General features: G+C 39.7%; 1 protein-coding gene across 1 annotated transcript in view; it reads right to left on the bottom strand.

Moving 5' to 3' along the window:
• Positions 1 to 26,475, bottom strand: part of SENP6 (SUMO specific peptidase 6) — a 219,638-nt gene that overhangs the window by 42,564 nt on the left and 150,599 nt on the right. The window contains 9 exon segments of the mRNA XM_075064555.1: positions 2,346 to 2,468; positions 3,452 to 3,568; positions 3,653 to 3,759; positions 4,305 to 4,534; positions 14,263 to 14,448; positions 20,705 to 20,738; positions 21,161 to 21,328; positions 24,357 to 24,601; positions 25,750 to 26,152. Coding sequence (XP_074920656.1) covers positions 2,346 to 2,468; positions 3,452 to 3,568; positions 3,653 to 3,759; positions 4,305 to 4,534; positions 14,263 to 14,448; positions 20,705 to 20,738; positions 21,161 to 21,328; positions 24,357 to 24,601; positions 25,750 to 26,152 — 1,613 coding nt within the window.

The raw sequence follows: 26,475 nt of genomic DNA, 5'->3' as shown, positions 1-26,475 counted from the left end.
TGGTGCACTGTGGGATACCGCCCGGAGGCCAATATCGTCGATTTCTGGCCACACTAACCCTAATCCGATATGGCAATACTGATTTCAGCACTACTCCTCTTGTCGGGGAGGAGTACAGAAACCAGTTTATATCGATGTAAAGGGCCTCGTTGTGTGGACGGGTAAAGGACTAAATCAGTTTAATGCTCCTAAATTCAGTTTAAACGCGTAGTGTAGATCAGGCCTATGTTCTTGAAATCTTGTCCTCCCTTGGCTTCTGTCACTCTGCTTCTCCTTGTTCTCCTCCTACTTCTCTAGTCAATCCTTCAATATGTCCTCTGAAGGAACTATCTCGCCTGCTCTCCAACTGTCTGTGGGGGATCAACGAGCTGCGATCGATGCATCAGCAGTCGATTTAGAGGGTCTAGTGAACTGCAGATTGCTCTCCCATCAACTCCTATACCCCACCGGATTGAGAAGAGTAGGGGGAGTCAACAGGATAGCATCTCCTGTCGACATTGCGTAGTGTGGACCCACGGTAAGTAGGATTAAAGTTGCGTTGATTTGAGTTACGCTATTCAGGTAACTCAAATCGGGTAGCTTAGATCAAATTTCCCCTGTAGTGTAGACAAGGCCTCAGGCCCTAACCTTCAACTTGGACCTGTCTCTAGATCCTTAGGTCCAGGCTATATCTCAATCTTGGTGATTCTTTCTGCATAACTTCGCTAAGATACAGCCTTTTTACTCAGCCACATAACTAAAACTCTCAGTTACACTCTCATCATCATCTGCTACGTCTTTCTCTCTAGCCTTCACAAATGCTATCTTACCCTGCTCACATCCATTCAGAATACAGCTGCAAAGATCATTTTCTTAACCTGTCACTTTGATGTCACCTCTCTGAGTCCACTCATGGGTTCCTTGCTTTCTATCCAATCTAACATAAGCTGTTGGTATTCACGTTTAAGGCCCTTTACAGTTCATCCCCACACTAGCTATCATCTCTCATTTGCTATTTAGCTGTCAGTATTTACCTCCAATTGGCCCATAGGAGTAGTCTCTTTTGCCCACTTGTTAAATTTTCAAATGTACTTTCAAGCTTCCTCCCATGCTACCTCCAACATGTTTGGGAGGCAGTCTCCAAAAACATCTTCAAGACCACTGCATTACCTACCTTCAAATCTCTCCTTAAAACTCTCCTTTACTGTGATGCCTACAAAAAACTTGACTGTTCTTTCTGCATAGCAGCAGCCTCACTGCCTATTATGTTGACCAAAGCTGTCTCTCTGTTGCCTTGTTCTCCTCAATCTGTCTGTATCTGTCCATTATCTCTTGCTTTATACTTAGATTGCAAACTCCTGGGGCAAGGGGCTGTTTTTGTTTGTTCAGGACCCAGCACAAGACTAGAGCTCCTAGGTACTATGGTAATATAAATAATAAACTTTATCAGCTGTGGGGGCTCGGCCCCGCTGGAACCAAGAGCAGGCAACTTTAATGCCTTAGGGAGTCTCATAATCCATCAGTAGTTCAAAAAAAAAAAAAAAGGTTTCCATATGTTACAAAGTTAAAACCCCAACGTACTGCGACTAAAAACACGATTAGAAGAGAAAGTTTAATATAAGCTTAGGTGAAGCAATGAAGATTTCCTTCAATGAAAATGGTTCCATTTTTGCTGCAATCTTCATATCTTCCTAATCAATTCATGTATTATGACAACTGCACTGTCTTCCCATTTTTTGAAAGTTGTTACAGTTTGAAGATGAACTTTCAACATATGAAATGGGAACAGGTTGCTGTAACTTAACTCAAGAGCTGTCTTAGACACACCAGGAACAGCTCATGGTCACCTGCATCAAAAGCTTCCCTGAGGTGTGCAGAACAGGAGGCCTGCTTCCAGCTCAGATGCAGACCTTGGAAAGTCTCTTTAAGGAAGAAAGCCCTCAATATTTCCCCTAGAGCAATGTAGCTCAATATCATCTGAAAATATGGACTGAGCCTTAGCATAATGGTCTAACCCTGAACTTGTATGATGTGTCATATGGAATATAACAAATCAGGACACAATTGTACAAAATGAGAACAATACATTATCATGAGGATGTCCTGCATTTTCAGGGCTTTTTTTTTTTTTTTTTTTTAAAGACTACCTTTCTGGATATTTTCATGATATTAGCACTAGTGGAAAAAGTTTCATAAGATTTGTAGTGCATATTCTACATTTATGATTCTTGGGATAAGACTTCTGAGATTCTGGCTAGCATCGGCAGTTAAAATACAATTCCATATTTTTTTTGACAGGTTTTATTTGTGTTATGTCTCTATTCTAATGGCCTTCATTGTGCTTGCACTCAATACATCACACTTACGATAGATTTGCAGTTTCATGAAGATTTCTTCTCTCTCTTTGATTAAGGCGTTTATAGAAAAATGAACTGAAAACATGAATTCTGTCAGCATCTTCTTTTTTCAGTTTTTCTAGGACCAAATACCTGTTAAGAAAAATATCTATTATTTTTTTTAAAAAAAAAAACTCCTGCAGTTCTTTTCTGTAAAGTTCTGTGTTACTCTACTAACTGACAAAGTCTGCCACATAGGGGCCATACCTACTAGACAGCAGCGCCCACCCAAAAGGTGCCCCTCATTAAATTTGAATGAACTGCAAAAGTGTCATGGCTCACTTAACTAGAGTGAAACTAACAAATGCTGTGCTACTCACACTTTAAGGCAACATTTTTACTCAAGCAATTTCATTACTATTTGTGGGTTTGAGTTGGTCCTTTATTATGGGTTTCTGTTTAATTTATTTTATGATCAAAGTACATAGATTTAAACTTATTAGTTAATGGGTCATTGACACAATGTACAAATAAAAAGAAGCAACCTTGAGGCTCTGTTACAAAAGAAATAGAAATTAACATTCTAAAACTGAGGGTCTCAGTCTTCTCTTTTCCTCTAAAATATATTTTAATAAATATATTAAATTTATATATACATACATACACACTTCTACATTTTAGGCATCAAACCTCAGTCACATGATTGTGTCATTTAATACCATAGGTTGAAAACTGGCATTTTAAAAAATCGCACTCTAAGGGACTGCTAAAAGACTTCTGATTAGCAAATTCTATAAATCAAAATAATTAAATTTAGCTCTAGTGCATATAAAAATTCTGAACATGTTTATTCAACTTAAAGAGAGGAAGGTCAAACTAAGGTTATATTTCTTCCCTACTTAGTTATCACTATTTTTCCTCTTATAGAGAAGCTTTGCAGAATCTTATTTTCAAATTAAATATGTGTCAAACAGGACAAAGCATAAGATAAAAAACCTTTTAACAAAATAACCATTCAACTTTTAAATCTGACAGACATACATGGCTTGAAACCAAGTCATGTTAATTGACCTACAGAGCTTTAAAGAGCCATAGCGAGAAGATGCTAAAAACCAGCTTGAAATAACAAAACTTACTTTAAATAAAAATCAATAATAACATCATTTAAAAATTCTCCTTCATTTAGGCAATGGAGGTCTTCATTGGTCACAGAAATACCACCTTTAGCAGGAGGAGGTGGATAAACTATCAACCTGTAAAGAAAAATACATTAAATAATAAATATGAAACTACACTGAAAGTAGTAAAGCATTGCAAAACAGAGAAAGACATCTTACTTTTCTATAGGACCGATAAAGACTGTATGTGGCTCTCCAATTTCATCATCATCAAAAAATTGAAACGGAGATGCATTTCGCAGCTGTATTTTGGATTCAGAGACAACCTTATAAAAATAAATACAATATTTATTCCAACTGTACACTCAAAGTTCATAAAAATAAATTATTAAATCCTTGTACATTCCCAAGGAGACAACATGTTCCATTGTTTTTAAAAAATGCTTTGAGAGGCTAAGCAGAGGCATTTTCCTGACAGGATTATCATTAGTACTATGGTCTGAAAGATCCATTTAACATAACAAAAGGAAGAAAAATAGTTTTAATTCATTAACGGTACTTATATGTCAGTCTGACTGGCAGACAAACTCAACTGATAGCTCAAAATTCTACAAGCTCTTAGGGAGTTACACTTGGTGAAAAGAAAACACTAATTGCATTTAACAACAGTCAAGCAAAATACTTTTCCTCCTCTGAAACTGTACTAATGTAACACATTTAGTTATATTTGAACTAAAAGCTAGAAAGACTAAAAATATACACTAAAAGACATTGCTCCTAGTGAAACAGCACAGTTTAAGCACAGTATTTGTAAATCAAATGACATCACAACTTAGAGTAAAGCTTTGGTCCAGAACAAAATGTAATTTACATTTTTTATTTTGTTTTCTTTAAGAGAAGCAGCACTTCCTTTGGAGTTGTCTTCCAAGGATTTTGTAAAGGCCACAAGCCTACCATTGGCTTCTTCAAATGGAATTTTCACAAAGAAATCAGAAATATTATTCCGGATACCAATCTCAGCAACGATTTTTTCAAATATTGTATTTCCATGAGCATCAAGCCCAGTCTCAAAAATCAGAACAATGTACTGTTCTTCTGGATCTAAGGAAAAAAAAAGATACACAGTTATCAATTTACTTAAAAATGCATAAAAATCGATCTGGATTTTCCTGTTTGAAAGTTACTGATGTTAAACAGCCTTAAGTCAAAACAAATGCATTAAAACAGTAATGACAAAATTTTACAACTTGGATTCCAAAAGTTAAGCCTGCTTTTCACAGGTGCAGAACCTCTACAAATCCCATGAGTATTGCGTGTTCTTATGTGTTCTGAAATATCAGGCACATTTAATTTACAAGGTTCAAAATTAATGCACAAAGATATGCATATAGATTTGAAAAATTTGGCCTAAGTTTGTTTAGCATGGTAAAATTATCCTAAATACAGATAATCTAAAATACAAACATGCATAGATTTCTCACTCTAAAAAAATCTCGTAACAGCAGCAGCATAAAACGATGTGTACTGGTCAGAGGAAGAAATACTGTTAAAGAGAACAGGAATTTGAATCTGTCTGGCTTTAACTTCCAGGCATTGGTTCCTATTACACCTTTCATCACTGAAAGAAAGAGCCCTTAGTACCCAGTATTTTCTTCCCATGAAGATAAGTATGTAAGTACCAAGTGACCTCTGATTTTTTGATAAATTTAGCAGATTGAACTCCTTCAACCTCTCACTGTCAGGCATTTTTTCCAGCCCTTGAATCATTAGCCAAACAGGCACATCTTTTCATTCTTTCCCTAATGAAAAGAACATGAGGGCCCAGAATGAAAGTGAATGAGTGAATTTCTTGTGGTAATGAGTTTCGCAGATTGGCTGTGCACCACACTAGAAAAAACAAAAACAAACAAACAAACAAACAAAAAAAAACAACCACACACACCACCCACACAAAATTCTGCGGAAGCAAGTCCCAGAACCCAGGCCAACTGACTCTTTTGTGGTACTCGCACTATGGGGCTAAAAATAGCAACACAGACATTATTGCTCAGAAGGGAATCTTGGCTCTGCAACCTCAGAATGGGGGTTTGGTCTTGGAGCCCAGGTGGGAACATCTACTCTGCTATTTTCAGTCCTGTAGCACGAGCCCTAGTCAGTTGATTCAGGATCTGAGACTCCCTGCTGTGTGGTTTTTCCCACCTCCCCCAGTGTTGACACACCCTAAAATAGAGAATATTTCAGGGGAGTTTTAAAGTTTGCTATTAAACTGTTCAGTATGATTTAGTAGCAATCTGATGTATACTATAAAACCCAAATAAGATTGAAATGATGTTCAAAGGATGCTCAAACCAATCAGCAAAAATAGCGGACATATCAGCATACCATGAAAGGGGAGTGTTGGCTCATTCATTACTAACGTTTGTGACAGGGGAGTCTTGTTGGTTCCTCTGTTGCTAGTGGATTTTCAAGTAGCAGAAGATGTTAAATGAGTTTTGGTGGTATTGTTTGGGCTTAGAATGACTGAGGTGATTAAGAGCTACTGATATTACATGTCTGGATGTCCTTTCAATTTTTTAAAAGTGCATTTTATAAAACAATTTGTAATATAATATATAAATAAAGTACAAACATACGAAGAAGTTTATGAGAAACATTGTCCTCATTAGGAAACACTTTGGTAATTCACTTGTAAACCCAATTCGCTAAGCAACATGTGATTTATCCAAGTTGTTTCTGAAGCACCTATCTCTGTGGTACCTGAATTGGTCATCCCTAACTTTTAAGAAACACTTTTCAAATCACGCTTCTCCACTTATGTGTTTTCAATTAAAAATGTTATCTTTGGTTGACAAGGGCTCAAACTGTGCAGGTATCCAGAGTAACTCCAGATATTAGGAATCTGTCTAATATGTCCTATGGGAAATCAATAGGCTCATCTGAGTGAGAGGCTGAAATTGTCAAGAAAGAAAAGTAGGTTTTAACCTATTTATTTTATATTACAGACTTAAGTACTGTGCTGAGATATAGACATTAAATATAGACATTAAATATGAGTCTAGACAGTTTTACAAGCTAGCACTTTCAGCCGCAAAAGTAACCTGTGAGAATTTCTGTTCACAGATGATGGCTATGGCTTATTGTTTACCTTTTTCAAGTAGTTTCCATGGAAACAAACTGGACTGGAATTTCTTAAAAAAAAAAAAAAAAAAGACCTAGAATACTTAATTCTCAAAATAAATTATTCCCACACATTCATCCTTTTGGAGTCATGCACTCAAATGCATACGTTCTGAATGTTAACAGTAGTTAAGCCAAGCTTCCAGATCTACTCCCAGGGGTGAACCATTACAGCTTCTGACAAGACTGCAGCATTTTACACCCTGACTTTGCTCAGCAGTTGACATACAACATTCCCCAGCTCCCTGGGGTGAGAATGAGGGATTGCAAAACACTGCAACATTAAGTGGTCTCACTGCCTGACTGCTCACCTCCTTGCCCTGAGATACTGACGGAGGAGACTGGCTGATGCAGGGTGGGGTCTGCTGCAAGATTACATTTAAACTGTTTCCACTGCTATCTGCTGGTCCTACTTTGTTGCTTTTTGTGCTTTTGTTTCATAAAAAGCATGGTACCAGCATGTACCAATAGCCCTTGGGCTAGTGGAAGAAGTTCTGAGAAATAAGTATAGGTTTTTAAAGCTCAGTGCCACCCAAAATGGGGGAGAGTTGGCAGGTAGCATACCAAACTAAACCCATAACTTTAAGAACTAAAAACTGAACAGACCAAATTTAAAAAAACAAAAAAAAACCCCACAAACCTTTAAATCTGGTAATCCATCAGCAGCTCTTTGTAAACCCACCACCAACAGGATTTAAGGTACAGCTCTCCCTCTCAGCTACCTCCTTTTAAAAATGGGATTTCAGTGCTTTTTAGGCATATGCATAAAGGCAAACAACTCTCAAATACTTAACTACTTTTAGTGATTATGTATCTGCCTGACTTGGTATACAACTCCAAGTATGAAGACTTGTGCTGGCAATTTCATAAAGGAAATACTTATTTTCTCTGATCAGATCTTTGCTGCCATGAAAATAGTAATCTTCTGACAAGCTCTGATTCTCAGCTTCTGGTTTCCTATCTCCACTTCCACATATACTGAACAAGGAAAGGGTTTAAAATATTGACATGTTCAAAAACTAAAATAGATGCTTCCTCTTACCACAAATTTTCAGGTTTTATGGAAATGGGACTAGAAAGGGTACTGTTAGTCACTAGTTGAGAGGAAACACTAAAAATCTATTTCACCGCTCAGCAGGCAAACAGAAACTGCACTTAGCACAATATAAATAGTGATGATAAAGCACTAGGCTGAAAACCAGCCTGTGACCATAGTCTGAGGAAGAAAGAGTTTAACACACTTATTAAAAATTTGCTCTAAAATAAATTTTATTTATTTTTATTTTTACTGGCTGTTGCGCATAGGGAGTGAGATTGTGCTCCTCCCTGCCTGACAGCTCGGAGTTCTAGGAGACTGATGTGCGGACGCATCTCTAGTAGGGACCAGCGGCCCTGTGCCTTGTGGTTGCCTAAATGCGCTCCGCAATCTATCTGGGAAGCGACCATGGTTAACATGAGTACTGGGGAGTGTGGATGGAAGGGAACGTCTGTGCATAGGTTCTCTGGTCTTGTCTACCAATGTAGGGAGGTCAATATGTTTGGTGGCGGAGCCAGTGTTATACATTCATCCAACCCAGCAGACGTAGTTTTCTGCACATATGGAAATAGGCATCTTGTAGGGTGAGAGCTGTGAACCAGTCCCCGTGTGCAGTGTGGGTATTATTGTGCCCAATGTGACCATCTTGAATTTTTGCACCTGTACAAGCATGTTCAGTTGGCGTAGATCCAATGTAGGTCTCCACTCCCCGCCTTGCTTTTGGGAGTAGAATCCTTTTCCCCAATGTTGCATCAGCACATGTTTGACTGCATCGAGGTGGAGAACATGAGCCACCTCCACACAGAGAAGGTGCTCGTGAGAGGGGTCTCTAAGAGGGACAGAGAAGGAGAAAGAATAGGCAGGGAAAATAGGAAAGGGATGGAGTATCCTGACTGAGCTATTTCCAGGACCCAACAGTCCTGCATGATCTGTTGCCAGACATGGGGGAAAGTTCGGAGGCGGTAGCCAATGGGCAAATAGGCGGTGGAGTCAAGGGGTGGGTGCATGTACCCCCGACCAGCACTTCAAAATTGTTTGTTACTCAATGGTGGGAAGTAGTTGGTTGCGCCTGGGTTTGCCTGCATATAAGAGGTCTGGTGCAGTTTTTACCAGCGTCATACAGTGTAGACTGGGGTTGGTGATATTGTTTTGCGCTGCGCGTTTGGTAAGGTTGATACCCTTGTCTCCTGGGGAGGGATGGGTAAGTGCCCATTGTGCAGAAAGTGGCTCTAGAGTCTTTCATAGTGTGAAAAATTTCATATTGGGTTTGTTTGTTTGTGGGAAAAGAGGTTATCTTTGTCAAAGGAGAGACTCTCCACTTTGGACTGCAAATCTTTGAGGATATCGGTTGCCGAGAGCCAAGAAGACCAGCACACCACCACTGCAGTGGTGCGGGCTACTGGATCAGACACGTCCAGGGATGCTTATAGTGCCATGCTAGATACCAACTGACCTTCGACGAGGACTAACTGGAAGTCTGCTCTCCTGTCCGTCGGTATATAGGAGGCAAATCAAAGAGCTTGTTGTAGTTGTCATGGTCATAGCTTGCAAGGAGGGTAGAATAAATTTGCAATTCTAAATTTATATTTAAGAGTATAAACCTTGCGGTCGAGGAGGTCAAGACGTTTGAGGTCCTTGTCCTGCAGAGTGGGCCAGTAGCGTGGCTGCTTTGTTCTGTGTGTTGCTGCATCAACCAGAATAGAATTGGGTTGTGGGTGGGAAAATAAGAAATCAATGTCTCTCGCAGACATGTAGTATTTATGTTGAGCTTTCTTGCATGTTGGTGAATGGAGGCGGGGTCTGCGAGAGAGTACCAGCTGGTTCTAGGAGAGCTTTCTCTATGGGTTATGCTATCTTTGAAGGTGTAGAGAGTTGGAGGATTTTGAGAAGCCTATGTTGTTTCTCCTGGACTTCCTCCAAAGGGATATCCTGAGTTCGTGGAATTGCATAAAGCCGTCCATGTTTTGTGGAGGTGGAGGCATAAGGGCGACTTCTGCGGCTGATGGCAGGAGCCAGTAAAACAGGGAGAGGGTCATAGCCCACATCTTCAGGAGGGGGTTCAGGAGCTCTAGATGTTGATAGAACTGGTGATATAGATATAGGATGAGCTTGCGGTCTGGTAGAAGGAGTGCAAGGAGAAGCAGTGGCAGGAGCCGACCACGGGTACCACTGAGGCCAGGGCATCGGGAAGGAAAAAAAATGGGTCCTGGCCACTGGGGGACAAAGTAGGGAAACTGAGGCTGATTCTTATGATGCCCCATGTCTTGGGGTATATATGGCTCCGGTGGGCGGGGAAGACTCAGGCAGGGAGAACCCTGCCTGCTGCTGTGTGCCATTCTCACTATCAGTGAAAGTATCCAGGTCACATGGGGAGAGCTGCTGTTCAAACAATGAGTGCTTCATGTCCCGGAGAGTCAGGCCTAGGGGCCACATAGATATCCTGCTGATGCAGGAATTGTTGCTGCTCCGTAGGCTGGTGTGCTGCAGAGCATGAAGTCTGAGCAGCAGCCCGGAGTGATTTTACTTTCACTTTCGCAGGAGCCGAGAGCTGTTTGTGAGAGCCTCGCAGAGGGTCTGAATCTGTTGGGGGTAGCAGGCAGGCTTGGTGCCAGAGGTGGATCTCGTTGTTGGCACCGGGTCCATTATCGGTGCTGAGGAAACCGGTGCCGAGGAGAGCTTCCTGCTGCTGGAAGTCAGGTCCCTGCTTTAGAGCCCCGTGAGAGTTGTCTGTAAAGTGCAGAGGCGGTCAGAGTTGCCTGCTCTCAGCGCTGACAGCACCAAGGGTAAAGACTCTGCGGGAGATCAATTATCCTCTTGAGTGTCTCTGAGAGGAGACATTAGGGCTTCCTGCCTCTTTACGCAAGAAGGTGAAGCCGGGCTCCTGGTTGGTTCTGACCTGGCAGGGGAGCATGAGAGAGTGGGTTTACTGGCCTGCACCATAGGCAGCTGCAATGCTTCTTGCCTCTGCTCCAGAGAGGGTGAAGCCATGCTCCCAGTCGGTTCTGCCTTGGCAGGGGAGCGTGAGAGAGAGGGTTTACAGCCCTGCTCCACAGGCAGCTGCAGAGCTTCTTGCGTTTGCTCCAGAGAGGGTGAAGCCATGCTCCCAGTCAGTTCTGCCTTGGCAGGGGAGCGTGAGGGAGTGGGTTTACTGGCCTGCTCCATAGGCAGCTGCAGAGCTTCTTGCCTCTCCTACAGAGAGGGTGAAGCTATGCTCCCGGTCGTTCAGACCTGGCTGGGGAGTGTGAGGGAGAGGTTTTGCCATTACCTGTCTCCAGAGGCGGCTGCAGAGATTTCTGCATGAGAAGCAGCTTCAGCGGCAGGTTCCTGTCAGGACGAGCCCTGGTTTTGAGGCTCGCGCAGTGGACACATTTGGCAGGGACATGTGTCTCACCAAGGCACTTCACACAGCGCGAGTGCCCATTGGACGTTGGCATAAAGTCCTGACAGAAAGCACATTCCTTGAATCCTGAAGCCCCTGGCATTATTGAACTAGTAATGCCAGGGGAGAGAGAGTCTTAGCGGGAGACAAACCTGAGGAATCTTTTTTTTTTTTTTTTAAACTAAGTAACTATTCTAAAGGAAGGGAAACAACTAGGATATTATTAACTAACTATTTCTATGTAATTGTTTCATTCAAAAACCATGGAAGAGGATCAGCCCTGTTCCGAGTCCTGTCTTCGGCCGAGGGCGGTTGAGAAGGAACTGAGGAGGGTGTGGGATGCATGCGCTCAGGAAGATTCCAACGAGACGGGAGATACCAACTGAGTGCGTGCGTCCCGACCTGGCACTGCTACCAAAAATCTCTGATCAACGGCGCTGGGACGCACCGTCACCTACAGCAATCGAAGAAGTACTAATTCTTCTGCTCTACTACATGCTGATACGGCCTCAACTGGAGTACTGTGTCCAGTTTTGCGTGCCACATTTCAAGAACGATGTAGACAAATTGGAGAAAGTCCAGAGAAATGCAACAAAAGTGATTAAACGTCTAGAAAACATGACCTGCAAGGAAAGATTGGAAAAATTGGGTTTGTTTAGTCTGAAGAAGAGAAGACTGAGAGGGGCATGATAACCATTTTCAAGTATAGAAAAAGTTGTTACAAGGAGTAGGCTTAAACTGCAGCAAGGGAGGTTTAGGTTGGACATTAGGAAAAACTTCCTAACTGTCAGGGTGGTTAAGCACTGGAATAAATTGCCTAGGGAGGTTGTAGAATCTCCATCATTGGAGATTTTTAAGAGCAGGTTAGACACACACTTGTCAAGGATGGTCCAGATAATGCTTAGTCCTGCCATGAGTGCATGGAACTGGACTGGATGACCTCTTGAGGTTCCTTCCGGTCCTATAATGCTATGAAATCTTGTCCTTGAATACTGTGAAAGGATTGTCTACCATTAAAAGCCCCAACTTTAACTCTTTGGGCTGATGTGATGGTTACCATGGTCATTTTCAATGACAGGTTAGGTAAGGAGCAGGTCACCATTGGTTCAAAGGGAAGTGCTGTGAGGTGCGTAAGAACTACACTGAGATCCCAAGCTGGAGTGGGGTCTTTCATTTGAGGGAAAAGGTTTCCCACACCTTTGACAAACCTTAAGGTTGTTGGGTGAGCAAACACTGAACCCTTCCACTGGGGTATGAAAGGCTGTTAAGGTGGCCAAGTGAACCTTGACCGAGCTGGTTGGTAATCCTATTTTCTTCAGGTACCAAGATAACCAAGAGCGCAGAAGATTCAGTTGCAAGTCGGAGTTTATACCAATGGGCTAAATCTGTTCTGCTTTTGAAAGTAAGTGTTTCAGGTATATTCCTTCCTACAGTTTAACAACACCTGTTGTATTTGGTAGAACAGGTAGCCTCTGGCCCCACACCATATCAAGGAATCATGCACTGAGGTGGAGAATTCCTATTAATTGGGGGTGGGGGGTGGTTTCCAGTCAGTATTTGGAACTCAGATAAATGGATGGGATGGGCTCTCTGGGCAGTTTGTGACCCACTACATTTTCTTTTATTTGTAAGGGGTGTAAATTCCCCAGGATTGCCAAATGGTCCTGAGAGTCTTTCAAAAGTATGCAAGGACTCACCTGTGGCCTCTGAAAACCAACTTCAGACCATCAAAAGGAGGTCCTCTGCAGTGATCTGGACCTCTCCTTGAAAGCTGGACACTTGAAGCCAGGATACACTACACATAACTATCACCAAAGAGGGAACAGGCCACTGTGTCTGCCACATCTAGTGACACCTGAAGGAATGTCCTGGCCAGTAATTATATCTCTGCAACGACAGTCTGATGTTGCTCTTTGCTCAGGTAGAAGGTGCTCAATAAAAGCAGCAAATTTCATGTACTATGTGTAATTATATTTTGCCATGAACACCTGATAATTTGCTATTCGAAACTGCAGGACTGCAAGGGGGGGGGGTGCTTAAGAGAGAACCCTTTTAGCAGAGGCATCCTCAAGGCGGACACACTAAATGCTTTGTCTCAGGCCAAAGCTGGTGTGAAGGAACAGAGGGTGGTTCACTTGTGCAGCCCTATATAGCCTCAGTTTGAGGCATGAAGCATGCACAGGTCGAACAGATACTGCTAACAAAAACCCCCAATTGAAGGTGCGTGGGGCACATGCACACCTGAAGTGGAGCATTCACAGGACACTACTTGAAGAGCTATCATTTCATGATCACTTTTCTCAAAATTACCTTGCATCTTCAGATTTGCTATCAATTCCTTCCTGATGGTGAGAATCAAGTCTAAAATGGCTGTCCCCCTGGTTGCTATGTCAACTTTCTGAAACAAAATTGCCCACAATACATTCCAAGAACTTATTGGAAATGTTCTGTTTTGCACAATTACTTTTCCAACAGATGTCTGAGCAGTTAAAGTTCCCCATCGGTACTAGGTTCTGTGTTTTGGATATTTCTGTTATGTGGCTGAAGGCAATCTTCCTTCAGTCTAACACCACAAGTGAAGCATAACTTGCGTGTTGCTTAAATTCAGTACAAACATGCATATATACACATTTAATCTTAAACATATTTACGTGAGTGTGATGGACTTCATACTAGATAGAAAAGTACAGTAGATTAATATGCTATGCTTTAAACTCAGGAATTCTAAAATGAAATTCAGCTTAAATCTAATATAAATAAAATAGCTCTCGACTTCCTGGCAAATAATTGACCACATCACAAGATTACCATAAGAATGTGGTATAATTTGTTACTGTTTCTATTCAAGCAGAGGTTCAGATGTAGAAAGGGGTGGTAACAGTGAAATTATAAGATGACCTTGTCTTGACAATTGAACACCCCATATAAAAAAAAACAAACAAAAAAACAAAAACACTTACTCACTTGTGTTTCACCAGGATTACTGATAAAGAACTAGATTTACTAACCTGACAACATATAAACAATAACATGTACATGGGGTGAGTGGGAGAATAGAATGCTGCTGGGCTGTTAAAAGTTGTCTTGTTAGAGATGCACAGGAAGGCGACAGTGTCCAACTAATCATATATTACTCTACCCAGTGAAATTAGTCTCACCTTTTTAAAGCACTTAAAAGATGACCAAATTTTAAAACACAATTTAGGTTACAGTAATAGACAAACTAGGTTTACTTACTCACTCCTTTACAGTCATACCAGACATTATCCTTCTCCCTACTCATCTTCAGTTGGGATCTCAGGCTAAGACAGGCAGCAGGTACTGTTTGCAGAAACACTACTGGTAACTTTCGGACACCACACCACTCACATTTGGTAAGTTCAGAAGTTTTTAAATTAATCTCTCGGGAATCACTTTCTGACTCTAGGGGAAAAAAACAAGATTTCATTAAAGCCTATATGAAGATGCCCTTTGCAACTTTTCATTTTAGTTTTAATGAGAACTCACAATTCATTTGTTTGCCGCAGACAAAGGAATTTTTAACAAGTTTCAGATTCAAAACAACATAGGTGGTGATTTCTGTTTCGAAATTAAAAGGCTCTGTTGTCAATAGGCAGGAAAGGCATTAAACTTAGAGCAAAGACGCACTAAATTTATTCTAATCCATTCTTTATTCCATGGGGAAAAAAAGATTCCCAGAGTAATTACATTGATCTCTGCCTGCAGTATTGCAAATTTTAAAATGAACTTATGAAATGTGCTTTGCCCATGCCCTCCAAGGCAGCAGTTCTCAACCGGGGGTCCACAGCCTTTTGAGGGGGTGGTGAATAGGTTTCAGGAGGTTCACCAAGTAGAGTCAGCGTTAGACTCGCCAGAGCCCCCCTGCTGCCTCTGCACAGGGGCTGGACCCCAATGCCATCCCATGAATGCTGGAGCTGAAGCATGAGCAACTGAGCTTTGTGGGCCCCCTGTGGTCTGGGGCTCCAGGCAACTGCTTGCTTGCTTGCTTGCTTGCTTGCTTGCTTGCTTGCTATCTCCTAACACTGGCCCTGCATTTTATATGGAGACAAACAATTGTAACAGCACAGGTGGGCAGTGGAGGGACCTCAAAAAGAAAAATGTTGAGAACTCTTGCTCTAAAGAAGGGTAGTTTTAAAAAGAATGGAATAAAGACACACATGAACTGTCATTGCCTCGTAGCTCCTAGAAAAGTGTGAGAAACCATACCAAAATGGTACAGTTCTTTAAAGGAGTGAACTTGAGCTATATTACATAGCTTTCCAATTTATAGCTATATTTTACCGGCCAAGCAAAGTGAAGTCCTAGACATAAATAGCTGACATTTCTCCATTTGGATGTAACACAGTAGCTATTGAACAACACAATTCCAAAATTTCAGAGAATGTTCCTGGCCTTAATAGACAGAATCCTATTGATTTTGGTGAAAAAGGGGAAAATGCAAGCCACACAAAGCCCTTGGCATCAGGTTAACAGACCCAGCAGCTTCAACCACGTCTAGATTTGTTTACATATCAAAGAATCTATTCATGGCAGCCATTACACCTTCCATCGTAACAATACCCTCAGCTCTGTCCATTCTCTCAAAAGATTTTAACATGTTGACCCCTGAATGACAGAGGGAAAAAAAAAGACGGTGAGGGGGATGGGACCCTGCCACAAGAGAAGAAAGCAGTACTAATTGTTTGTTTAGACTGACACTATGCAATAACCATTAACATATCTGATAATGGCTGGGGAGATGGTCAGTTGAGATTCCTATAATTGCTAACATCAAGCAACTTACTATGCATATACACTGCACAGAAAAGTAGTTTATATTGAACAGTCTTCTCTCCCCTGCCTGTATGTTGGTGTCAACCAACTTTGACACCTTGTTCTTTAGACTGTAACCTCTTTGAAATTGAGACTACAAATGTATAAAAGCTCTCAGCAATGAAGTAGGAACTTAAATTTTACTTAGTGTTGGACTGATATTTAAAGCAGATCATCATTTTAGTGTGAAAATCATTTGACTACTGCCTGCAACACCATTCTGCAAAGGCTACAAAAGCAAGCTTATTCTATGACATTTGGCAAAGATGTGGACAGAAGACCAAGAGATAGAGATTTTCAAGCCTATTGCAAGCTTCCCCTCTTTCTACTCACAAAGATCCTACTAAGCAGGTAGAGTGGGATTTAAAAAGATTCTCTTTCTTTTTCTGCTGGAACATAATAATCTGTCAGTTTCCTAATTCATCTAAAAGATGGTGGATTCACGGGTCACTAAGTGTAAGTTTTTCAAAGGTTTTTCAAAAGCGCTGACATGTTACTTAGGAGCAGAAGTCTCGCTGACTTGTCCCCCCTCTGAAAGGGACTTAATCATTTTCAAGCCTGGGTGATCAGATGTCCCAATTTTATAGGGGCAGTCCCAATATTTGGGGCTCCTATTACCCCCACCCTGTCTTGATTTTTCACACTTGCTGTCTGGTCACCCTACTTAAGTCAAGGTTAGATTTTCAAAAGTGCACACGTTCTGATGCAAACGTAAAAGTCGCCAAGACGTCCTCAACTTTGCTGTCCTTTCTATGCAAGATGAGCACTACGGACATCCGGCAACGTAGTTCTCTCTCTTTAGGAATCTTAGAGTAAGGACCAGATGTAGATATGGTGATTTCCTGGTTCAGGGGAAGAGCCAATAATATTTTGGACCTGAATTTCAAGACTGTTCAGGATGACATTATTCTGGTGAAAAATAGTGCAAGACAGCTTGCAGGAAAGGGTTTGCAAATTTACTGTTCTTCTTGCATGACATATTAGCAACAGGATTTAAGAATAGACGTTGCTGGGAGAATATATTTTCAATAAAAAAATATTCAGCGTAAGGTTTAAGTCTCATGTGGGACAGGAGACTAGCTACTTGTCTCAATATATCTACTGCCTTTCAGTAACCTAGCAACAATTTCATCAGCATGCCATGCCAATATGTCCCTAGTCTCTGAATGCTAACTCACTATTGCTTGGACCAACTGGCACCAAAACCAATGATTAAATAAACTACAGGACTTCCAGCATAACTAGCAGATTGCTGATAGACTGTGGAGTTTCTTCTCAGCTCAAGTACTCCATTTCCCTGAAAACACTACTTGTGCCTTGCTAGTAATCTCCATAGGTCACAGTTATGCCAGTGTGCAATAGACTTCTTACTGCTGAATCTTTAATGTTTTCCATACTGTGTGTCTGGGATTCATTGGTCAGATGTTATTTTGATCATGAGCAGAAGAAATTCCCTGGCTCTCCCCAAACTTGGGGCTCTGTACTTGGATACTTGTATCATATGGCTGACTGTTTTAAATTTGATAGCTTTCCTGAGGCTTTTTACTTTTTTTACTAGTGAAAGGAGCTATTAGTGGAAGCTTGTCTGCTTGCCTTCTGGCTTGATCATCTTCTGCCGGGACAGCAGGTCCTCTTCTCCCCAAATAACCAGATCTTTTTTGCTTTATGACAGTTTTGGAAGGCTCATCTGAACAAGGCCTTTGCTCTTTGAAGCAGCTCAGGACTGTTGGAAATAGTCAGGCTTTGAAGGAGGAATTTGTCCATTATTTTAGCCACAAAGCTCTACTATTTGCCACAGGGAAGGTGACCATGACTCCAGAAGTTGATAGAATTGTGTCATATACATGACACTTGCCCAATTCTGAGTCCTCATCTTGTATATCTAGTGACCTGCTAATGATTTGCAGCCCTCTCACAATCACCTGTGTGGTGCATGCCTTATCAGCTGAAGCTTACAGCAGAAGATTTGAAGCCTCATATGATCATTTAAGGATGTCTCCCTTTTTCCATCAATGAAATTCACAAAAAGTGCTTCTCTTTCCATAGGAATTGCCATTCTCTTTGCTACCTCCAATATGAAGCCCAGGTGCTCAGTAGGTGTCTTTGCAGCTGAAGATCTGAAAGAACAGAGCCTTTAATGTTACACTAGGGGGCTAGTTTCTTGTATGGGATATTTCATTTATGGTCAATTGTTACTATCATATGGGGGTGGAAGGGCAGCCCGATGGGGCCCTAAAGTCAAGAATAGTACAAGGTCCAAACACTTCCTGGAATTCCAGAATACATGCCATCCTTGACAAGTATGGATATGTTTATGTAGAGTTGGACACTCTGGACAGTGGGCGTCTGGACTGACATATCAAACTTCCATCCTCATTTTCATTGGGGGAGTGATAGCTCAGTGGTTTGAGCATTGGCCTGCTAAATCCATGGCTGTGATTTTGAACATTCCCTCTATAAAAGCAACAAAGAATCCTGTGGCACCTTATAGACCAACAGACGTTTTGGAGCATGAACTTTCGTGGGTGAACACCCACTTCATTGGATGCATGTAGTGGAAATTTCCAGGGGCAGGTATATATATGCAAGCAAGAAGCAAGCTAGAGATAATAAGGTTAGTTCAATCAGGGAGGATGAGGCCCTGGTCTAGCAGTTGAGGTGTGAAAACCAAGGGAGGAGAAACTGATTTTGTAGTTGGCAAGCCATTCACAGTCTTCGTTTAATCCTGAGCTGATGGTGTCAAATTTGCAGATGAACTGAAGCTCAGCAGTTTCTCTTTGAATTCTGGTCCTGAAGTTTTTTTGCTGCAGGATGGCCACCTTAAGTTCTGCTATTGTGTGGCCAGGGAGGTTGAAGTGTTCTCCTGCAGGTTTTTGTATATTGCCATTCCTAATATCTGATTTGTCCATTTATCCTTTTCTGTACAGACTGTCCAGTTTGGCCGACGCACATAGCAGAGGTGCATTGCTGGCATATGATGGTGTATATTATACTGGTGGACGTGCAGGTGAATGAACCGATGATGGTGTGGCTGATCTGGTTAGGTCCTGTGATGGTGTCACTGGGGTTGATATGTGGGCAGAGCTGGCATCGAGGTTTATAGCTCAGGAACCATCCATGCAAGAGTTTGTTGCTTTTACAGAGGGAATGTTCAAAATCACAGCTTTTCCCCGTGAAATCCCAGTCAGCACTATGACTTCATGCTCCAAGGAAAATCTCAAAGATCCAAGGAAAAGAAAAAAGGTTTGATTAAATACTTACTCAGCAGGATAAAGTCTAGTTGTCGATATCCCTAAATCTAAATTATGACTACGAGGTTGAAGAAGATAAACGAACGGTAGATACAGGCTAGACTGTAAAAAAAACCTGTAATAATCTACTGAAAATAAAATATACAAAAAGTTTATCTGGAAATATCTGAAGTTGTTTGAAAACTAAATGTGGTCTCAGATTATGAAGTAATAAGATGACAGCTGGCTTGAAATTTTTTTTGTTTCCCAAGAAAAAAAAATTATCAATTTATTTTTTTATTTTCTAATTGAAAAACTGTCTGCTAAAACAAAACTTTGAGAAGAGTTTTCAGGGTTTTAAAAAAAATGAAAAATAAATTTTCAAGTGTCAAAAATTGATGTTTCCCAGGAAAATCTGTTCTGTCAAAATAGTCATTAAAAAAAAAAAAAACTCACAGAGATAGATGCTTTTCTACTACGTCTAATAAGATTTCTGGTGATAAGGAATATCCAGATTTTGTTTCATATATGAAGGTGATGATTCCTGAACTACTGAATGTATATTAAGAGACTATCCTTTACAAATGTCAAAACCTTAAGGTCCCCATCCAGCAAAGCACACGCTTAACTTTAAGCACTTGAGTAGTTCCACTGACCCATGCTTAAGTTCTTTGCGGTATAGGGCCTTATTGCATATATCGAGAAAGAAACAAATGTGGAAATACCGAACCACTATCATTTGTCGACATTTACATGAAAGCCTTTCACAAGAATGACTACTCCATAAGGAGGGAAACCTTATTTTGCCCAGAACTTAGCTTCGCAACATAGTCAAAAAGAGTACAAAGATCAGGAGGTGAAAATAGAGCTTATGCATAAAGAGAATATCTGCAGCCTTATGATTCCCCAAATTAAGTCACTAACAATTAATTTAAAAAAAGTCCTACCTCCTCTAGGACATGAAATATGCAAACTGTTCACTAGACAAAAAAGGAAAAAAATTCTGAAGAGGGAGGAAGAGGATGAATTGGGTACAGATAGGGAGGATAACCTGCAACCAAAACAGTAATTTACTCTCTTGCTGAACTTGCTATTTTTATCTTATTGAAATAAGCTGATAACGTGTTAAAAGGCATAGGTATAAAAGTACTGCTAGTATCATCCTCGTCAGGTGTGACTGTAAACCCTCTCAGAGGAAGATGCACATCATAGATTTTTCCTAATTGTAATAGTGACTGTTGATCATGTAATTGTCTATTCTACAACAACCTAATGTTTTTTTCCTTTTGCTCCAGGGTAAGCATAGATTATATAGAAATAAGTCAGTCCCTGCTAATGGTGGACAGACTATTTATATGAACAAAGTTCTTTAGTGCTCCAGACATTACCAAATCAATATCAAGGACAATTATATACATACTCCAAATTTTTATACTAGCTGCTGTCTTGAGAAAAAGGGACCTAGTATAACTAACTGTTACAAATATATTTATACACACACACACAAAAATTTTACTACATTTAAAAAAAAAATAAAATCAAGCTTTGAACCATTTCTAAACAAAAGCCCAAACTTCTTTATCAAGAATTTCTGCAAGGAGAAAGAAAGTACTAACCTTCAAGACGTATCTTGATAAAATCAAGGCAAAACTGTGAAAGATACAACTATATTAGTATTATATATTGCTGGAATTCCATAACCCATGCTTCCACCAAAATAAGCCTCTCAAAAGCCTTCATGTCTTTAGAAAATATTAGTTAAAACCCCAACTTTTAAAAACCAAGTTTAAAAAAAACTGACTTCAAGCCTGAATGCAGTATATATTTAAACCAAATTTAAAGAAATGAGCATCTTCCATATGTTAATATCCCTGTTTGTCAGCCTGACTGTTGAACATATACAGGATCTCTCTCTGCATTTACTTTGGATTTCATTTAAAAGGTTTAAAATACTATGAAAACACATACATGTGACTTTTGCCTTCTAACCAAAGAGATACTTATAAATATTCCAAAATGACAACCCTCACCCTAATTTGAAAAGAGGATTGACAAAGTAGAAGTGTACTTACAATCACAGGTTCCACAACCATTCTTCGAAGGGTTCCTATTCGTATACTTCGACAGTGTAGAATGACGCTTTCCCATGAGTTTTGGTAATTTATAGGTACAGCATCAGTTACTTCTTGAGAAGTAACTTTACGACGTTTTACTGGTGTGTTAGATACAATGTTGCCAAACTGCAAAGTAATTTTCAAGTATCAGAATTTCTCATTACAATTTGCTGTTAATGCAGAAACCCATTACACTGTAACAACTTAATTTTCACCTATTTTTGCACAGATAAAGAGAATTACATAATACTGATGCCAACTGTATAAAGGCTGTTATTCTCCCAAGAATTTCCGCTGACATCAAAATCAGGAAAACAAAGTTTAAGTATTTTGTGAATGCAACCAGATTACAGAGGTAACTATTAGTGCTAGTTGTGTACATTTTGCCACAATTATGAATTGTGATTAGTGCTTTTGGAGTTGCCAAAAAACAACATAATTACACTAATGCATTGAAGTGTGGTGCTGCTTGACATGCTCAACACTGCTTCTCTTCTTCCTCAAAATGTTCTTTTTGGTTTTATTAGTACATTCTTTGGGTGACTGTGAAAGTGCAGAACTATTCTTCTTGAAGTACAGCACATGAGAATGTTACCAGGATCACAACATTCCAGAAGAGAGATCATACATAACCACGGAAACCCTCAGGGTACCTCCGTCAGTAGGCTGTTAGATTTTTAGGGCAGATTCCAGAAAGAAGAAGCTGAGCACTGATTGAAGGCATTTGCAGACTGGCTTCAACTCAAAGAAGCTAGTGAAGCTGAAGTGATGCATTAGCTCAAGAGATGTGTCTGCTTTAATTTTCAAGTAGAACAATTCTAGAATATTGTTTTTAGAAGGAAAGCTGATCATTAACTGTCAGGTGACAAGGTTTTCAATCAATGATACTTACAAATTTTTTTACTTTGTTCTATTCTGTGAACAGTTTTCTGTGTTCATCTCATGTTTAGAGCTGATATTCTCTTTTTATGAAAAACTTGTGTTAAGACTTGTTTTTAGTTATAAAAAAATGACTACATTGCTGTAAAAAGGTACTAAGAGCTAGAAAAATAACTACCTAAGCTAAGTTACTAATCATTTTTGGCCATAGTTCATAATGCACTTTGGGATCCTTTGAATTAAAAGTGCAATACAAAAATTTAAATAATAAAAATAGATCTAGTACAGGAATAGCTACAACAAACATTTTGCTACTAGTACTGCCCATGAAGACATTTTATTTTGCCTGAAAGAATCTAGCTAGTACTAGTAGGTGAAACCTGTAATAGGTTTGTTTTCGTCAGAAAAGTATAAAATAGAACTCCAATCAACAGGTATACACTATATCTGTTTATAATACAGTAGTTAAGTTCTTGCCATATGAAACATTCACATATTAAGTATCATAGCCGTACTCAGGCAATTAGTGTGAAGGCCTAAAGGATTCAGTACAAGTATATAGAGTGAAAGATGGTTAGCTATTTGCATGATTTATGATAAATACCTAATGTAACAGAGAGACAGGGTGGGTAAGGGAATATCTTTTATTGGACCAGCTTCTGTTGGTGAAAGAGATAAGAGTTTAAGCTTACATAGGACTCTTCTTCAGGTCCTCGCCCACCTTGTCTCTCAGTATCCTGGGATCAACACTGCTATGTCAACACTACAAGCATTTTTACAGACACAGTTAATGGCAGTTTCCTTCTTTCATGGCTAAAATTGTAGGTATGTTTCATGTTGATATTTCAGCCCACATCTCATTTTGCCAATGATTTTCTGTCTTTATTTCACTTGTTCTAAAGTGTTCAGTAAAACTCAGATGTTAGCAGTTTGTTCTTTAAAGTTAGTGAAAAGGAATGAGAGGCGGTGCAGTGAAAGACAGTGAGGAGGTTTTCAAAAGGCTCAAATAGGACTTAGGTGCCTAACTTCCAATGAGTTTCAATGAAGTGTTTTCAATTATTTCCTTATTTTATTTCAGAAAAGTATTAGAAAAACTGAAATGGAAGAATTGTATTCGTTACCCTAACTTCAGGGCTTACCATCTTAAAAGTTAATCAAACAGAGCATATTACATAGCCTCGTAAATTTCCACAAAGGAGTGCTGACTTCTTGAATATGAATGTAATATGCTGAAATCTATACCACTAGTTCAGTGTTCTAAACAAACACTTTCAACACTTCCAACTTGGATCTAACATCCTGTGTACTATCAAGTACACCTGGAGTATGTCAACACTGTAATTAAACACCCACATCTGCCCTGTGTCAGCTGATTTGGGCTTGTGGGGGATGGGCTATAGGTCTATAAACCTGTAGTGGAGACTTTTGGGGGTACATCACAATGGGGGAAGTGCCCAACCCCAAATGTCTACACTACTATTTTACAGCCCTGCAGCACCAGCCAGCTGAAATGGGCCAGCTGTGGGTATTTAATTGCAATGTAGTCATACAGCTGCTGGACCTAATTCACAATAATTCAAATGTACAAGTGACCCAAAAGAGCTTTAAGCAGCACCATCATCAATTGAACACCAATTGTTATAGGGAATTTATTAATTATTTTTTTTAAAGGATCACTGTCAAGGTTGTTAAGTCTTTAAATTAACATACCGTGAAAGCTGTCCCCTTTGACAGCACTAAAGGAGTCTGCTCATGGTGCATTTTTTGTCTTTGTTTATCCAATTCTTGCAGTGGTGCTCAACTAAAAAACAAAAATCCCCACCATGAAATCCTTAAAATAAGTGCTATTAGTTGGGACAGTTGTCAAAGTATTTAATTTTAAGGACCATCATCCTTGCCCAGTGTCCCTTTATGTTTAAAAAATATAATGCTATAAATTATTCTTCCATTAATGCACACAAATATTATACACCACATGTCCCTAATTATATAGAAAGATAATCTGTTCAGCATTAAACACAAAGAATGTTGAGAATGTATGATTTTTTAATACATCCCTAAATGCATAAGCATCTACATATATTGAATAAAGTTTCCTTAGGCTTCCAAATATTGTATGAATGAGGAGAATACTTGACCAACTGTCCAAGGTGAAAAGTAATCAAATAAAGAACATTTACGACAGCTTCTGGTAGGATGCACCTTTAAATTTTTCATTCGCTATCTGAAATGTTATATACAGAGGTTTTTTTTAAAAAAAAATTCAACTGAGTACCTGATCTTTCATTCTTGCTTTTCTTGGTAATGTGATGGCAATTTCTGTGTCTGCTGCAACAGTACTTAGTCTCTGTTCTATTCCAGAAGTATTTTCCTTTAATGCTGCTTCCACCTTTCCTGTGGAAGGCGCTGGGGAAGAACGAGCTGAATCTGCAGGTCGAGGCGATGTGCTTTCCATTCTGTTAGTGCTGCCACTGTCGTCGTCGTCATCGTCATCCTCCTCGTCGTCACTGGACAAAATAACTAGGAAGCAAATATTAAATATAAAATACAATGCTTGATGCATGTAATTTTTTTTAAATGACTATTTAGTGACTTCTCTTTTTTTGGATAGCTAAAACACAGAACATCATCATCGGCATCAATTTCTTCAACGTATTTTCTTTATTAATATTTACTTTGCCACCAGTGGAAGTGGAAATACCAACTTCGTGGTCAAGACAAATTGACAAATTCAGTAAGGGATTAGCTGTGATCAATATGAGCTAAGCCCAACTTAATTATCTTCTGCTGGAAAGGTTCATTCTTAAAAGGCAATGGAGACCTGGCAAATATTAAAAAAAATAAAATTACCATCCAGAGCACAGTTCAAGGTACTTAAATTTGAGAGGCAGCACGATACAGCGGACTAAGCATGGGACTGGAAACAGAAACTCTGGAAGTTCTACTTCTGGCACTGCTACGTGGCTGTAAGCAAGTTGCTTAACCTCTCTCTCTGCTATTCATCCCTAGGGACCTATAGGCCATTCACCAAGTAAGTTTGAATCTTATGTGGAAGCATTCAATGGGATTAATTCAAAGGTATGGAGGGGGGGTGGACATGGTCAGAGCAATGGATAATAAATATGGTTTTCACAGGTACATTTTACATTGGACTAGAGGGTAGTTATGTAAGCATTGGGGAGGACAAAGTAAATATGAAGAGGTTGCTACAGTCCAGATACTAGCTAAGTATTTGGACAAGAGAATTTCAACTATGTAGTTTAAATTAAAAAGATTTGATTTTAGAAATGTTATGCAGAAAGAAACAGCAAAATGTGACATGACCTGGATGTGATGGGCAAGGGAGAGGGAAAGCCAAAAAACCAAACTCTCTTTTTCAGCTTAAGTAATGCATCCTCAGCAGAAATACTCTTTAGAAACTAAGAAACTACTAACACTTTGTTTTACCAATCCAGATTTTCCACATTCATCATATTTTATTGTACTCATAAAGGGGGTACCTCTAAAATGCAGAACAATGCAAAATTAAAAACAAAAAATCAAGACCAGCAAAAGATTCCAAATAGTTGGCAGGAAACAAATGGAACCCAGTATCTTTCATTCTTATAGGATATTCTTGGGTATTTGGCAAGTTCAAATCATATCCAGCCATATAAAAGCATACTTACTCGGATCATTTAGTTCAGATGGTCTTGTATTCCTCTGTCTTAAGTTTCCTGAACTTTTAGGATTTTTTGTCCCAGTTAAGAGACCAACTTTTCCATTTGGTCGTGACATAGAATGTCCTATAATATCATTACTCAGTATGATATCAACTGGACCCTTCCCACCAGCAGAGCCATAGAACTTCTGTGTGTTCAATCCTGTACCTGGAGATTTTTGCCCTGTTGAATTCTGATGTATTGAAGATCGCAATAAAGGTCTCAGAGATTCACTTAATGACACAGTTTGTTTGGAGCGTCGTTGCAAATCCTTACAGAAAACATTTCCATAACTTTGGCATTTGGTCTGATTTTCATTTGTCTTTTCACAGCCTGAACAAAGTGTGGAATAATCAGTTGGTTCCAAATCCTTGAATAAAAAAAAAGGCAATAAGTATAACATGCGGTTTTGGCATTTGTAGAGAAAAGGTACAACAGAAACCCAGATTTTAATCTTGCAATTGAAATGTATATTTAAAAGAAACAATCACTCAGACCTATGTATGTTATGTTAGCAATACCACAAAGAATGTAAGCCTAAAGCAAACATTAAAGAGTAGCTTGACTTTTTGTTCGGCTTTTTAAATGAAAGTCAAAGAGTATGTCTACACTGCAACTAGACACTCACGGCTGTCCCATGCCACCCAACTTGGGCTCGCAGGGCTCTGGTTGAAGGCCTTTTTCATTGCAGTT

This window comes from Chelonoidis abingdonii, chromosome 3 (assembly GCF_003597395.2).
Source record: "Chelonoidis abingdonii isolate Lonesome George chromosome 3, CheloAbing_2.0, whole genome shotgun sequence".
NCBI lineage: Eukaryota > Metazoa > Chordata > Testudines > Testudinidae > Chelonoidis > Chelonoidis abingdonii.
This window is presented reverse-complemented; position numbering and strand designations above follow the sequence as displayed.